Below are 16,633 nucleotides of genomic sequence, written 5' to 3' on the forward strand. Positions count from 1 at the left end.
ACTTGCCCAAGACCACTAGGCTAGTAAGTGGTAGAACCCAGACTGGCTCTACCTAGACTGCCTCTCTAGGGCAAAAGTACTAATGGCTCTCAGGGGCTTCTCTGAGAGGATAGGGTCTTAAGAGTGGAGAGGACCTGTTGGAACGACATCTCCACAGAGCGGGAAATAGGGAGAGTATAGTAGCTACTAGACTGGAGAACTACCAGGAAACACAGATCATCGTGCAGACGGCCAGGCAGTGAGTAGAAATGGGCACAAAAGAAAAAGTCTTTGGTTTCAACGAATGCACGAGTAATGGGAAAGGCAAGACTAACCTGGATTAGTAGAGTCAAATCCTGTGTTAGGCTAGAAGTACCAGGGCATAAGTCGGGAAGTTGCAACTTAGTTCGTGTGTTGATGTAGTTTCTTGGAACCATGGCTCTCAAACTTGCGAATTTGCATTTTTAACAATTTCCCAGCTGACGATAAAGCTAGTCTGGGAAGAACACTTCATAATCACTATTATAAAGAAAACCTGAATTGTTTTTCACCACCCAGTTATAAACCTACAGCTTATGGTGTGTCTTTTTACACTCAAATCAGATTTGGAGCCAGGCGCGATGGCTCACGCCCGTAATCCCAGCACTTTGGGAGGCCAAGATGGAAAGATCCTTTGAGCCTAGGAGTTAGAGACAAGCCTGGGCAACACAGGGAGACCCCTTCTTTACAAATAAAATTTACAAATTAGCCGGGCGTGGTGGTGCGCACCTGTGGTGCGCACCTGTGGTCCCAGCTACTCAGGCGGCTGAGGCAGGAGAATCGCTGGAACCCAGAAGGCGGAGGTTGCAGTGGGCGGAGATAGCGCCACTGCACTCCAGCCTGGGTGACACAGCAAGACTCCGTCTCAGGAAAAAAAAAAAAAAAAAATCCAATTTGGAGGTTGTTTTGTGTCCGTTTTTGTTGTTGTTGTTGTTAACTGTGTTAATTCACAGATTTGAAGTTTTAGAAAATTAACTACAACTAAATCCGAGCTATTCTGCTGACAGCATTTATTCAAATTATGCTTAAAGTTTTCAGAGATAACCAAAGCCAGCAGAATTCAACGTGCGCCCGGGTCTCGCTTTGCCCTCGCTGTGCCTTCTCCGCAGGCCGCTCTCTAGGCCGAGCACCTCCCCGGAATGCACGCAACCGCGGCGGACAGACAGCCGCCAGCGCGGGAGCTGAGGGAGGAGCCCGGGGCACCCACAGGCCGGAGAAGATGCAGCGCAGCGAGCACCGTCCCCGCCCCAGGTCGCGCCTGCGGCCTCCCCAGCGTCCGCGCCGCGAGTCCGCGGGCCCCGCCCCACCCGCCGCACAACACTCCCAACTGCACGGACTCACGTCCGGGATCCCCTGCCTGCCTCTCGAGGAAGACACCTGCCCAGGCAGGCCGCAGAAGACGTCGCACACCTTACGGCCGCCCAGCGCTTCAGCGTGGTTCCTGGGCCTCTTCATCGACTTGCTCGGCTGACGGCTGCGTGTCTCTCTCCCGTTGCGGGCCGCTGATTGGCCTCGTTGATTGGGCGGGGCTAGTAGCGGGACCGGCCTCTGCGCGCGGGTTATTTTGGCTACGGATTTTCTTTTACTTTTCATCTGCTGAACTCTTTCTGCGAAGGAAATCTCGCCTGGAACTCAAATATATACAACGGATAGGAAACATATTTTCTTACTATTAATATATTTGATAAGTTTGAATGTGTAACATTCACCATGAAACGCAAGCATGATTTTTGTTTGTTTGAGGCAGAGTCTCACTGTGTTACAGCCCAGGCTGGAGTGCAGTGGCGCGATCTCGGCTCACTGCAACCTCTGCCTCCCGGGTTCAAGCAATTCTCCTCTCTCAGCCTCCCGAGCAGCTGGGACTACAAGCGCGCACCACCACATCCAGCTAATTTGTATTTTTAGCAGAGACGGGGTTTCACCATGTTGGCCAGGCTGGTCTCGAACTCCTGATCTCAGGTGATCCTCCCGCCTCGGCCTCCCAAAGTGCTGGGATTACAGGTATGAGCCACCGCGCCTGGCCACAAGCATAATTTTTTAAAGGGAGGATCACGAATGACAACTGTAGTTCTACTCAGGGCAGGTCAAGGGAAAGGTCTGCACACTGTAGGGCAGTTGGAATTAGTAAGTTTTGTTTTTGTCTTTAACTGCTGGCCTTGCAATCTCGGGAAACTGTGAAGATGGTAAAATTTACCATCTTAACCATTTTTAAAAGTACAATTCAGTGGTATTAGATACATTCACATTGTTATACAACCATTACCACCATCCATCTCCAGCACTCATCTTGCAAAACTGAAACTCTGTACCCAGTAAGTGGTAACTCCTAATTCTTCCCCCTCCCTCCATCCCAGCAACTGCCATTCTTTCTGTCTTTATGAATTTGACTACTCTAGGTATTTCATATAAGTACTCATACAGCATTTGTCTTTTTGTAACTGATTTCACTTACCATAAGGTCCTCAAGGTTCATCCATGTGGTAACGTGTCAGAATTTCTTTTAAGGCTGAATAATATTCCATTTTATGTATATACCAGTTCATTCAGTCATTTGTTAATGGATAACAGGTTGTTTCCACTTTTGGCTACCATGAAATAATACTATAAACATGGATATACAAATATCTGTTTTTCAACCCTTTTGGGTATGTACACAGATGTTCAAGTATCTGTTGCTTTCAACTCCTGAGTATATATACAGAAGTGGAATTGCTGGATTATGTAGTAATTCTATTTTTAATTTTTTGAGGAACTGCCATACTCTTTTTTTTTTTTTTTTTTTTTTTGAGATGGAGTTTCACTCTTGTTGCCCAGGCTGGAGTGCTGTGGTACGATCTCAGCTCACCACAACCTCTGCCTCCCGGGTTCAAGTTTTTCTCCTGCCTCAGCCTCTCGAGTAGCTGGGACTACAGGCTTGTGCCACCATGCCTGGCTAATTTTTGTATTTTTAGTAGAGATGGGGTTTCACTATGTTGACCAGGCTGGTCTCGAACTCCTGACCTCGTGATCCGGCCGCTTCGACCTCCCAAAGTGCTGGGATTACACGCATGAGCCACTGCGCCCGGCGGAAGTGCCATTCTCTTTTCCATAGTGGCTGCAACATTTTACATTCCCTCCAAGAGTGCACAAGAGTTCCAATTTCCCCACATCTCCGCTGACATCTTTTATTTTTGTATAGTAGCCATCTTAATAGGTGTGAGATATCTCACTGTGGTCTTGATTTGCGTTTCGCTAATGACCAGTGATGTTGAGCATCTTTTCATGTGCTTATTGGCCATGCCATTTGTATATCTTTGTTGGAGAAATGTCTATTCAATTCCTTTACCCGTTTGTTTTGTTTTGTTTTGTTTTCTTAAGAGACAGGGTCTCGCTTTGTCACCCAGGCTGAAGGGCAGTGTCATGATCATGGCCCACTGCAGCCTTGAACTCCTGGCTTTGCCCATTTTTTAATGGGTTTTTGTTGTGTTTTGGTTCCCTATATATTCTGGATATTAACCACCTTATCAGATAGGATTTGCAAATGTCTTCTCCCACTTTTTCTTTTCTTTTCATTTTTTTTTTTAGAGACAGGGTCTCCCTGTATTGCAGAGGCTGGTGTCAAACTCCTGGGCTCAAGTGATCTTCCTGCCACAGCCTTCCAAAGTGTTGGGATTACAGGCATGAGCCACCACGCCCGGCCCCATCTTTTCCCTCTTAGTGGGTTGCCTTTTCACTCTGTTGTGTCCTTTGGCTCCTTATTATAAAACAAAAATAAAATTCTAAGCCCCTCAACCAACTGAATAGGCCCATCCTCTCAGCCAAGGGCATTCTAAAGTAAACCTGAGGCCGGTTGCGGTGGCTCATGCCTGTAATCTCAGCCCTTTGGGAGGCCAAGGCAGGTGAATCACTTAAGGGCAGGAGTTCAAGACCAGCCTGGCCAACATAGTGAAACCCTGTCTCTAGTAAAATCACAAAAATTAGCCAGGCATAGCGGTGGGCCCCTGTAATGCCAGCTATGTGGGAGGCTGAGGCAGGAGAATCACTTGAACCTGGGAGGTGGGTGTTGCAGTGAGCTGAGATTATGCCATTGCACTCCAGCCTGGGTGACAAAGCGAGATTCTGTCTCAGGGAAAAAAAAGAAAAAACAGAGACCTGAACACTGACACACTTTGTAGCAATAAGATACCAATGTGACAGCAGGTCCATCCCCCCTACCCCCACCTCTGAGTTGTCCCATCTTTCTGGCCTGAACCAATGTACATTTAACATGTATTGATTGATGTCTTATGCTCCCTAAAATGTATTAAAACCATGCTGTAGCCCAAACACCTTGGGCACATCTTCTCAGGATCTCCTGAGGCTGTGTCATGGGCCATGGTCACTTACATTTGGCTCAGAATAAATCTTTTCAAATATTTTAGAGAGTTTGACTCTGTTGACATTACAATTTTGGAAAAGTAAACATTTTAAAAATAAAATTTGGGGGCAGATGCGGTGTCTCATACCTGTAATGCTAGCATTTGGGGGGACCAAGATGAGAGGATTGTTAAGAGGCCAGGAGTTTGAGACCAGCCTAGGCAACATAGTGAGACACCCACCTCTATAAAAAAAATTAGCCCCACAATGTGGCATGTGCCTGTAGTCCTAGCTACTCGGGAGGCTGAGTGAGGCAGGAGGATCCTTTGAGCACACGAGTTCTAGGCTATAGTGAGCAAGACTTTGTCAATATAACACAATGCAATAAAAAAAATTTAAAAAATAGAAATAATCTCTCAACTTGAGGCAAAACACACACACACACACACACACACACACACACACACACACAAATAAAATTGGAACAGACCTCTAAAAGTCCTCCCTGGGAATAATTAAGAACCTCTGCACTACCCATCCACCCCAATTCCCCTTCCTTGCACTCCCAAATGAGATGGACCCCAAGAGTATAGATACTTCAGTCCTCTCATTTTCTCCTTTATGTGAACCTCAAAGAACCTAGTCACCCCATGCAGAAGACATGTGGAGACAAACAAAAAAAGGACATATGTAACCAGCTATTTATTGAAGCAAATATAACAATTTCTGGTGCTTATTATTTTGAGAGGGAGTCTTGCTCTGTCGCCCAGGCTGGAGTGCAGTGGCACAATCTTGACTCACTGCAACCTCCACCTCCCGCATTCAAGCGATTCTCCTGCCTCAGCCTCTCAAGTGGCTGAGATTATAGGCACACACCACCACACCCAGCTAATTTTTTTAAGTAGAGATGGGGTTGCACCATTGTTGACTAAAAGAGTCAAACTCTGTAAAATATTTGAAGAGATTTATTCTGAGCCAAATATGAGTGACCATGGGCCGTGATACAGCTCTCAGGGGGTCCTGAGAACATGTGCCCAAGGTGGTCAGGGTACAGATTAGTTTTACATATTTTAGGGAGGCATGAGACGTCAATCAAATACATTTAACAAATACATTGGTTTGGCTTAGAAAGTCGGGACAACTCAAAGCAGGGGCTTCCAGGCTATAGGTAAATTTAAACATTTTCTGGTTGACGGTTGAGTTTGTCTGAAGACCTGGGATCAAAGGGAATGTTCAGGTTAAGATAAAAGATTGTGGAGACGGAGTTTTATTGGGCAGAGGAAGCGCTCAGATAAAAGACTTCAGAGAGAGCAGGTTGTAAAATGTTTCTTACAGGAATTAAAAAGGTGCCTGGTTCTTAGCTGATTATCTCCTGGATCTGGAAAGAAAGGAAGGAAAACAAAGGGGAAAAGGGATTCTCTATAGGATGTGCATTTTTCCCACAAAAGACTTTGCAGGGCAATTTCAAGGTATGGCAAGGAAATGTATTTTGGGGTAAAACATTTTGATTTTCTTGTTATGCCAGAGTCAGATTGGAAAGTAAGTCACGATATACATGATTAAATAAAACCCATCTGATAAGAATTCATGGTTTGTAAGGCATTACTCTCCAGACCCCTTAGATAGCAAGATTTAAAAAAAAAAAAAAAAAAAAAAAAAAAATCGGAGCTTAGTCCTCACTCTGTTGGCCAGGCTGGTCTCGAACTCCTGACCTCAAGTGATCCACCCGCTCAGCCTCCCAAAGTCCTGGGATTATAGGCGTGAGCCACCACACCCGGACTTGGTGCTTATTATCTAATGTACTGCAGTAAAAGAAATGAATTCCATACCTCATGTCCAGGAAAATCTCTTCTCCCTGACAGTGATGAAGGTGGAATACACAATTTTATGAATATTTTTAACCATGAACTTGAACTGGTCTCTAAGAAATAGCTTATTTTCCTAGTTTTAAACTTAACACAACTTATCTAATATATAAAATGTGTGAAATTCAACATGAAAGTAAACTAAAGAAGAGACTGGGCCGGGCATGGTGGCTTGGCTCATGCCTGTATTCCCAGCACTTTGGGAGGCCGAGGCAGGCAGATCACCTGAGGTCAGGAGTTCGAGACCAGCCTGGCCAACATGGTGAAACTCTGTCTCTACTGAAAATACAAAAACTAGCCAGGAGTGGTGGCCAGCGCCTGTAATCCCAGCTACTCGGGAGGCTGAGGCAGGATAATCGCTTGAACCTGGGAGGTGGAGGTTGCAGTGAGCCAAGGTCATGCCATTGCACTCCAGCCTGGGGACAAGAGTGAGAGACTTCATCTGGAAAAAAAAAAAAAAAAAAAAAAAGACTGTGGCCTACTTTTAGCAGAATTCCCTTCTGCATGCCTGAAAGGTAGAAAATTTGTGTACCTATCGAATACCCACAAGCTAGCTGTATTTTATTTCTTCCTAAGTTGCAATTGCAAAATTATAACTGAGACAGTGAAAGAGATCTGACCTCACCAACTCCATCTTGCTTCCAAGCTGTCCTTGTTCATTCCCGGGCGTGGGCCAAACTAACTTTGGGAGGAATTTATAGTTTATAGTTTGAAACAAAAATAACAGCTCTGGCCAGGCACAGTGGCTCATGCCTGTAATTCCAGCACTTTTGGAGGCCAAGGCAGGCAGATCACTTGAGGTCAGGAGTTCAAGACCAGCCTGGCCAACATGGCGAAACCCCATCTCTACTAAAAATACAAAAATTAGCTGGGTGTGGTGGTGCACACCTGTAATCCCAGCTACTTGGGAGGCTGAGGCAGGAGAATTGCTGGAGGCGGAGGTTGCAGTGAACCTGAGTTCGCACCGAGCCTGAGTTCGCACCACTGCACTCCAGTCTGGGCAACAGAGCGAGACTCTGTCTCAAAAAAAAAAAAAATTAATAGCTCTTTCCCAAAACAAACCCCCTTCTTGCCTGGGGACCAGACTGCCTCCTTTGTAGGACTAACAAATTAGCCACAAGATTAGAAATTACAGTTTAGGAGTCATAGAGCTGGAGGCTACGAGATTCTGACCCTCCCCATATTGCTCCTGGGGATAACATCATTATTATAAAACCTAAGATCAGAGATTGGGATATTTCCCAGACCCTGCACTTGATGGATCAGCTGGCATCAGCCATATTGGTAAACTGGCTCATCTTGTGGACCCCACCCAGGAACTGACTCAAGAAGACAGATTTGACTCCCTATGATTTCATCTCCAACCCAACCCCTCAGCACTCCCAATTTACTAGGAGTGAACCCCACCCACCAAATTATCCTTAAAAACTCTGATCCTGGAATGCTCAGGGAGAGTGATTTGAGTGATAATAAAACTCCAGTCTTCTGCACAGCTGGCTCTGCATGAATAACTCTTTATTGCAATTCCCTTGTCTTGAATAAATTGGCTCTATCTAGGCAGAGGGCATGGTGAACCTCTTGGGTGATTACCTAATTCGACATATTCATACTCTTGAGTTCGAATTTATACATATTGTTAGGCTTTTATTAGTCAACTTTCACAATATATTAAGGATAGAAAGTTCTCTAAATCTTGGATAAAAGAGACAGAAGACACACAAAAGTTATACAGGCCAGGCACAATGGCTGATACCCGTAATCCCAACACTTCAGGAGGTTGACTCAGGAGAATCACTTGAGGCCAAGAGTTCAAGACCAACCTGGACAAAGCAAGACCCCATTTTTAGAAAAATTATTTTTTTGTTAAGTTATACAGTTGCCAAGGATTAAAAAGCAAATTAGAAGAAGAACTTTAGAAAGAAATCTAAGAAACTGATTATGGGCTTCATCCATTGGACCTCAATTTCTCCAAGTAAACTGAAAAAATAACATTCTTTTGAAAGCCAAAGACTGAGGAACATAAACAGTTTTAAATGTCAAGAGGTCTTTATTGAAATAATAGCACAGTTACACTTCTAATACCCTTTCCACTTGTATACAACAGATGAAAAATGCTTGCTACATACAGTGCACAGACAGTTCAATAATGAGAACCAATACAACTGCATTTGAAATAAATAAAATAGCCTATTTAAATAATTTAAAGTAAAATTACTATACAATATGAAAATAAAGATACATAAATGTTAGAATCTACAAAGCTGTAGAAATAAAATCATTATTCTGCATTACACAAAACAGTGCAAGAAAAAAATCCAAATAAGCTTTTGGAGTGCAAAGTTTAAATCTTCCATTTTAAATTATCATGCAGACATAGCATTTCAAGCCATGCTATGGTCTATGTCAGGGATTTTAATTTTTAAGAAGAAAAATGCTAGCCAGTAAATTTACTGTACCATCAAGTGTTGCATCACATAACTGCTGCTGCTCTGCTTCTACAGTTCAGTTTGGAAGGGAGGTATCCTGTTGCATTCAAAAAACTGAAGTTAACAAGTTTCTGAAGCAAACACATTTACCTTTTAGCCTGAAACAAAATTATATGACAAAATAATTGTATCCCTGGGTTTAAGAAAAAAGAAAGGGCCTATACCATGTAGTGAACTAAGAAGCAGTTTTGCATTCATCTTTAAACTCCATAATGATCCTTAAGTGAAAGCAACCATGTAACTTTTGAATGACATATATTATGGAATTCTGACCTCTAGAAGACAAATGATAATACAATATGGGATCGTGAGAAGAGCAAAAGTAATTCTGAACACCTGGGATGTTTAATCTGGGAGGAACTTGGTTGCATTACATTTAATAATATAGTTGAAGTATAATTCCATTTCAGTATGCATATAAAACTGTTATTTAGGCAAAGACCAAGGAATGCATTTAATACTAAACCATAAACACGTTGTCCATCTTGACTTGGAGTGCACACCAACAACGGAAGAGCTCTTCTGCAGACTTTGGCAACGAGACTACATACAGCAGGTCACAGCAGCACGAGCTCACATGGAAGACTGAAAGCACTGCGGAATAACACCACCCAACACCTCCTATCAGTGGGATACATGGTAATAAGGGGCCTCTTCGTGCTAAACCACTTTCCTGGACACTATATTCTTCAGATTTGTAATTTTCACAACTCAGTAGTCTTAAGTCTCTGTGCTTTTGCTGCATAGACTGACATGCGGTGTGCTCTACCCATTGTAAGTCCAGAGGGTGACAGTTCTATCTGCAGAGGATGACAGGAAGGAAAGATCCTGGGTGTGCCATCTGCACTGAATCACTTTGTCCTTGTGCTCCCCCACCACCATGATAGGAAGCTGCTTGGTGAGGTCCCCTAAATTAGAAAAGAGATGTTGATTTACAATGCAAAATAAGTATATGTATAGATTTTATAGACTTCTTGTTACTTTAAGACATTACAGTATAAAAAATCTTAAACTACATTAATACAATACATTGAAAGGTTTATACAGGGATAAATTACTAACTACCTAATTATGCTATTAGTATTTGGTAACATATACCCACACAGCAACATTTGACAAGTTGCCTCTCTCTCTCTCGGAAATTCTCTCAACTTGATTTCTCCCTGATTTCAGTGCCACTCCATCTTTCGGTAGTTTCCCTTTTCTTCTTGACTTAAAGCTTGGTGAATCCCAGGAGTCAACCCTCAGATTTCCTCTGTTCTCTCTGTACCTAACTTCCTAAAAAAATTTCATCTAGCAACATGGCCATTTATATATTTACAATTCATACATATTTTATCTCCAAACTTGAGTTCTCACCTGAGCTCCAGACTAGTATCCAAACAGTCATTCAACATCTCACTTGATTGTCTGATAGTCATCCTAAGTTAAACTTGTCTAAAACCAAACTCTTGGTTTTCTTGCCTAAACCTGTTCCCCCCCTCACCTGCCTCCCTTATCTCAATGGCACCATCTGGTTGCTCATGACAAAAACCTAGGAATCGTCATTGATTCCTTTTCCCCTCACTCCCCAAATCTAATCCAAACAAAATATATCTCAAATTTAGTCATTTCTTACTACCTCCACCTCCACCAACCTAGTCCAAGCCACCATCATCTCACCTGAACTATTCCAACAGCCTCCTCACTGACATTTATATTTCTACTCTTGCCCCCCTTACAATCTACTCTCCCTACAGAACCCCAAATTCTCTAAAAATATAATTCAGCTTCTATCCCTCCCATTTCAAATCTTCCAAAGGCTTCACGTTATACTTTTTAAAATGCTTATAGCCCACCAACTATAATAAATGTACCACTGTGGAAGGGGATACTGATAATGGGGGAGGCAGGCTATGCATGTGTGGGTCAGGAGTATATGGGAAATCTCTGTATCTCTCAATTTTGCTGTTAACCTATAACTGCTATTAAAAACAAAGCCCTTAAAAAAATGTCTGTAGGCCGGGCGCAGTGGCTCACGCCTATAATCCCAGCACTTTGGGAGGCCGAGGCAGGCAGATCACGAGGTCAGGAGATCGAGACCATCAAGATCGAGGCTAACACGGTGAAACCCCGTCTCTACTAAAAATACAAAAAATTAGCTGGGTGTGGTGGCAGGCACCTGTGGTTCCAGCTACTTGGGAGGCTGAGGCAGGAGAATGGTGTGAACCTGGGAGGCGGAGCTTGCAGTGAGCCGAGATCGCGCCACTGCACTCCAGCCTGGGTGACAGAGCAAGAGTCAGTCTCAAAAAAAAAAAAAAAGACTATAAACCCCTGCCTCTGATTTATTCTTCTGTGTCTCTCTTAGTTCACTAAGTTCCGGCCGCATTATCTTCTTGTAGTGTCATGAACGTGCTAAAATGGTTCCTACTTCAACATCTTTATACTTGCTGTGCTCTTCTCCTAGGGTCCTGGCCTGGCTTGTTCCTCCTCATCATTCTGGTCTCTATGCAAATGGCATTTCCTTGGAGAGACCTACTCCAATTATCCTATTTAAAATAGCCTTCCCCCTGCAGTGAGCCGAGATGCACCACTGCACTCCAGCCTGGGCAACAGAACAAGACTCCGTCTCAAAATAAATAAATAGCCTTCCCCTATTCACCCTAGTCACTATCTCCCTACCATGCTAATTTTTTAAACAGCACTAATACCTAAAATTACATTGTTTATTGGTTTACTTTTTATTGACCTCTAAAATACAAGCTCCATCAGGGAGGGAATTAACTGTCTTATTCTCATCTATCAGTCCCTAATTGATATACAATAAATCTTTGCTTGATGAATGTTTAAAACTAAAACTAGATACTAAGACCTAATTACAAAGATTGTATGCTAATGATTTTTTAATGTAGAAGCTAATAACAGTACACAAATCCATCATTTATCTCAGAATGAGTCACTATAAATAAATGTTGATTTTAAAAAATATCTTAAGCGGAGGCAGGAGGATCACTTGAGGCCTGGAGTTCAAGACCAGCCTGGGCAACATGGCAAGATCCCATCTTTACAAAAAAATTTTAAAAATTTGCCATCCATGGTGGTGCACAGATGTAGTTCCAGCTATTCGGACGCTGAGGCAGAAGGATCACTTGAACCCAGGAGGTCAAGGGTGTAGTGAGCAGTAATCGTGCCACTGCATTCCAGCCTGGGTGAAAGAGTGAGACCCTGCCTCAAAAAAAAAATCAAAAACCAACAATAAGGTTGGGCATGATGGCTCATGCCTATAATCCCAGCACTCTGGGAGGCCGATGCAGGCAGATCACTTGAGCTCAGAAGTTCGAGACCAGCCTGCGCAACATGGCAAAACTTTGTCTCTACAAAAGATACAAATATTAGCCAGTTGTGGTGGCATGCACCTGTAGTCCTAGCTACTTGCAGGGCTGAGGTGGGAGGATCACTTGAGCAGGGGAGATAGAGGATACAGTGAGCTAAGATCACACCACAGCACTCCAGCCTGGGCGACAGAGCGAGACCCTGTCTCAAAAACAAAAACAGGCTGGGCATGGTGGCTCACGCCTGTAATCCCAGCACTTTGGGAGACGAAGGCGGATGGATCACTTGAGCCCAGGAGTTCGAGACCAGCCTGGGCAACATAGTGAGCCCCTGCCTCTATGAAAACAAAAACAAAACCTAACAATAAGACTATTCACTGCTTATTTAATAATTTGCTATTATATATCTTAATAGTCTCAGAATCTGCTAAATAAATACTATAAAATAATTGAAAATATTATATAATCAACCACATCACATTAACAAAAAAATAAAGGCCCCAAATAGAACAGGAAAGACTAAAAACAGAGAAGTCAATCTCAATTCACCTTGTAGGTCTGTCACCTTTATTTTCATATCATAAGAGCCTGTTAGCAAGTAGTGAGCTCCAGGGGAGAATCGAACAGAGCGAACATCACTGGAATGAGGGTGATAACTTTGTACCATTCTTCCTCCTCTTATGTCATACAACATGCAGCTAGAATCTTCTTGACCTGTGGCTAAGAGACGACCACTGGGATCTACAGCTACAGATGCCACTGCACTTCCTGTAGTGGTAGGAATGAAAGTTTAAATACAGAAAATCAATATACCCAAATGGCAACACAGCTAATTATGTTCATTGAACCATATACTAACGATTTAATGTAGTTTATCAATACTGTTCAGCTATGAAAAAATCCAAATTAACAGTTAACCAATAAACATTTGTGTCCTTTTAAGGCCCGAGGCCTAAACAAAATTTTGTAAGAAACGAGAAAGTCCATTTTTTGTCATTTGAGAGAACTGTGTGCAACAGCATCACCTATAGTGCAATAGACGAGCCATGCTACAGAAACCACTTTTCTCAATCCAGTGTTTTCACTACTAAGTGTCTAGAAATGCTCCTATACCCAGCTAAGAGTGTAGTTAAAGAGACAAGAAATTCAGTAACAAAATGTATTTTAGGACAACAGTATAGGAAATGTACTAAAGCAATACATGATTACTGCCAATAGGAACTGTGAACAGAAAATAAGCTCTTGGGGGCATATATTCAGGGCAACTTGAATCCCTGTCTCCCAGAAATAAAATAAATAAAGAGGCTGGGTGCAGTGGCTCATGCCTGTAATCCAGCACTTTGGGAGTCGGAGGCAGGTGGATCACAGGTCAGGAGATCGAGACCAGCCTGGCCAACATGGTGAAACTCCATCTCTACTAAAAATACAAAAGTCAGCCAAGCGTAGTGGCGCGTGCCTGTAATCCCAGCTACTCACGACGCTGAGGCAGGAGAATCGCTTCAACCTGGGAGGCGGAGGTTGCAGTGAGCTGAGATTGCACCACTGCACTCCAACCTGGGTGATAGAGCAAGACTCCATCTCAAAAAAAATAAATAAATTTTTTTGAGACAGAGTGAGACCCTGTCTCAAATAAATAAATAAATAAATAAATAAATAAATAAATAAAAGTTTGAGTAACACTGCTCTAGACCAAAGTGGTCTAGGAAGACTTCACAAAAAAATGGGACACAAGTTAGACTTTAAAAAACAATAAATAGTATAAATAAGAGTATGTATGTATGTATACACAGGCAAACACATACCTTTATATGTAATAAAGAATAATATTTTCTTGAAATACTGAAAGAGAAGAGGGCTATTATGATCAGGAAGAATTACATGAGAAAAAGTTTAGAGGAAAAGTAAAAAACAGCTTACAGGAAGGTAGATCAGTTTGGCTGGAGTTGAAAGTTTAACTTTTAACAAAAGTTAACATGAAAGGCAGCTTGAAACTGAAATGCAAAAGGTAGGTTAGGGCCAGGCCATCAAGCGCCTAAATCTCAAACTGCAGAGTTTTGAACTTGTCTCTGTAAACAGTAAAGCATCATTGTAGGTTTCTAAGCAAGAGAATTACATGATTCGAGCAGTACTTTGCGTAGATTAATCTAAGTGAAAATGTGTATCAAATTAAAGTGGAAAGATTGTAGAACAAAAGAGGCCACTAGAAGACAAGAAAGATTTCAGGAACAAAACCTGAATAGACAGTCAACAGTCTTGGAAATTAACTGCCTGAGTGGGGCAGTTAATTAAAATAAAGCAAAAATGAGTCCCAGATTTCAAATCTAGTTGCATGAGAAAATAAGAGAACCATTATCAAAACTAGGGAAGGTAAAAAAAAAAAAAAACAGTAAGGAAGGGGGAAGAATAACTGATTTAGAGGAGAAATACAAAGAGTTTAGTTTTACACGTACAAAGTTTTTAGTGTCAACAAAAATCTTCATTCGTTTACTCAAAAAAGTTATTAAATCACTACTCCCTTAGGCCAGGCACTATGGTAGGTGCTAAACCTCTTCTGAAAATAAAACAGGTATCATTGCTGCCTTGATGAAACTTAAAATCTATTGGAGGAGGTAAGCACTAAACAAGCAAACAAGTACATAATTTTAAATAGTGATAAGAGTTCAGTAATAGAAAATAATGGTGAGGTCCCAATTAGGTAAGTCAAAGAAGGCGTCTCTGGCCAGGTGGCATTGAAGTTAAGACCTAAAGACAAGAAGGACCTAACCATAAGAAGCCAAGAGGAGGAACATTTCCAACTAAGGAAACAGCATATGGCTTCACTGGACATGGGAGGAGCTTGGCATGTTCCAGGAATTGAAAAGAAAAAAGTAAGTGATCTGAGATGAGACTAGAAGGGTAAAAATGCCAAATCAAGCAGGCTCCTGTAGGTCATGATAACAAGTGTGTACTTTAAGATTTAAAGTCACTGAAGGTGTGAGGTGACCAGGTTTATTTTTTCAAAAGCATACTTTGACTGCTATGTGGATCGCAGACTAAAGGGAGCACAAGTGAAAGTGTACGCTAAGGACGCTATTGCAGTGGTTCAGTTGAGAGATGATGGTGGTTTATCCTATTTATCCTAGAGTGGTAGCAATAAAGAGGAAAATAAGTAACTGGGTTTTTTGTTTTTTTTTTTTTTGAGACAGAGTCTCACTCTGTCACCCAGGCTGGAGTGCAGTGGCATGATCTCTGCTCACTACAACCTCCGCCTCCCAGGTTTGAGCAATTCTCCTGCCTCAGCCTCCCGAGTAGCTGGGATTACAGGCGCCCACCACCACGCCCAGCTAATTTTTTTGTATTTTTAGTAGAGGCAGGGTTTCACCATGTTGGCCAGACTGGTCTCAAGCTCCTGACCCTCAGGAAATCCGCCCACCTCGGCCTCCCAAAGTGCTGGGATTACAGGCATGAGCCACCACGCCCGGCCAGGTGCAATTCCCAGAACATTTAGATCATGTAGCTGAGACATAAAGTTGTTATATACCATGTTTGGTATAAGTTTGTCTTACTGTTTCTCTACTAAGAACTCTTTTTAAGGCCAGGCACAGTGGCTTACGCCTGTAATCCCAGCATTTTGGGAGGCCAATGCGGGCAGATCACCTAAGGTCAGAAGTTCGAGACCAGCCTGGCTAACATGGTGAAACCTCGCCTCCACTAAAAATACAAAAATGAGCTGGGCGTGGTGGTGCCTGGCTGGGGCATGAAAATCGCTTGAACCCAGGAGGCAGAGGTTGCCGTAAGCTGAGATTGCACCATGGCACTCCAGCCTGGGCGACAAAGTAAGACTCTCAAAAACAAAAATGAGCTGGGCGTGGTGGCACGCACCTGCGGTCCTAGCTACTCGGGAGGCTGAGGCAGGAGAATCACTTGAACCTGGGAGACGGAAGTTGCAGTGAGAAGAGATTGCGCCACTGCACTCCAGTCTGGGCGACGAAAGTGAAACTCTCTCTTAAAAAAAAAAAAAAAAAAAGAACTCTTTTTAAATGTGACTTGTTATTGTAGCACTTTTTACACTGAAACTATACTTGAACAGTTCCAAGCTATATATACTGTATGAAGCTTGTCCTCTGAATGCATTTTAATTTCTATGTGAAATTTCATCTCTTACAGTGTCCCATAAATAAAGATTAAAGTCCCTCCTTTCCTTTAATTAAAAAAAAAAGAAGGCTGGGCGTGGTGGCTCACGCCTGTCATCCCAGCACTTTGGGAGGCTGAGGCAGGTGGATCACGAGGTCAGGAGATCAAGACCATCCTGGCTAACACGGTGAAACCCTGTCTCTACTAAAAAAAATACAAAAAAATTAGCCGGGCATAGTAGCAGGCGACTGTAGTCCCAGCTACTGGGGAGGCTGAGGGAGGAGAATGGCATGAACCCGGGAGGCAGAGCTTGCAGTGAGCCGAGATCACGACACTGCACTCCAGCCTAGGCAACCTGGGCGAGAGAGAGAGACTCCGTCTCAAAAGAAAAAAAGAACAAAAACAAAAACAAAAAAAAGAATTTTATGAGCCTAGCACACAGAATAGGTTTCAGCTAGAGATAAAAATATAAGTCTTTCAGCATATGAGTTACACTTAAAGCCAG

At 42.8% G+C, this 16,633-nt stretch overlaps 2 protein-coding genes across 13 annotated transcripts in view; both read right to left on the reverse strand.

The window, feature by feature from the left end:
* Positions 1-1,499, reverse strand: part of CLCC1 (chloride channel CLIC like 1) — a 33,192-nt gene extending 31,693 nt beyond the window's left edge. For 3 of the 9 annotated variants that reach the window (XM_063624430.1, XM_063624423.1, XM_063624425.1), the window contains exons 1-2: positions 1,429-1,486; positions 315-475 (exon numbers count right to left, since the gene is read on the reverse strand). The gene's annotated coding sequence lies outside the window, so the exon portion shown is untranslated. Of the gene's footprint in view, positions 1-314; positions 476-1,359 lie in introns of all 9 variants that reach the window. The other 6 variants (XM_063624424.1, XM_063624426.1, XM_063624429.1 and 3 more) reach the window with 6 other exon arrangements.
* A 6,746-nt stretch (positions 1,500-8,245) lies between these two features.
* Positions 8,246-16,633, reverse strand: part of WDR47 (WD repeat domain 47) — a 78,532-nt gene continuing 70,144 nt past the window's right edge. For all 4 annotated transcript variants that reach the window (XM_063624440.1, XM_063624439.1, XM_063624438.1 and 1 more), the window contains exons 14-15: positions 12,565-12,783; positions 8,246-9,612 (exon numbers count right to left, since the gene is read on the reverse strand). In XM_063624440.1, the coding sequence (XP_063480510.1) occupies positions 9,470-9,612; positions 12,565-12,783 (362 nt within the window). In that variant the 3' untranslated portion in view covers positions 8,246-9,469. The remainder of the gene's footprint in view (positions 9,613-12,564; positions 12,784-16,633) is intronic.

Source organism: Symphalangus syndactylus, chromosome 12, assembly GCF_028878055.3.
Source record: "Symphalangus syndactylus isolate Jambi chromosome 12, NHGRI_mSymSyn1-v2.1_pri, whole genome shotgun sequence".
NCBI lineage: Eukaryota > Metazoa > Chordata > Mammalia > Primates > Hylobatidae > Symphalangus > Symphalangus syndactylus.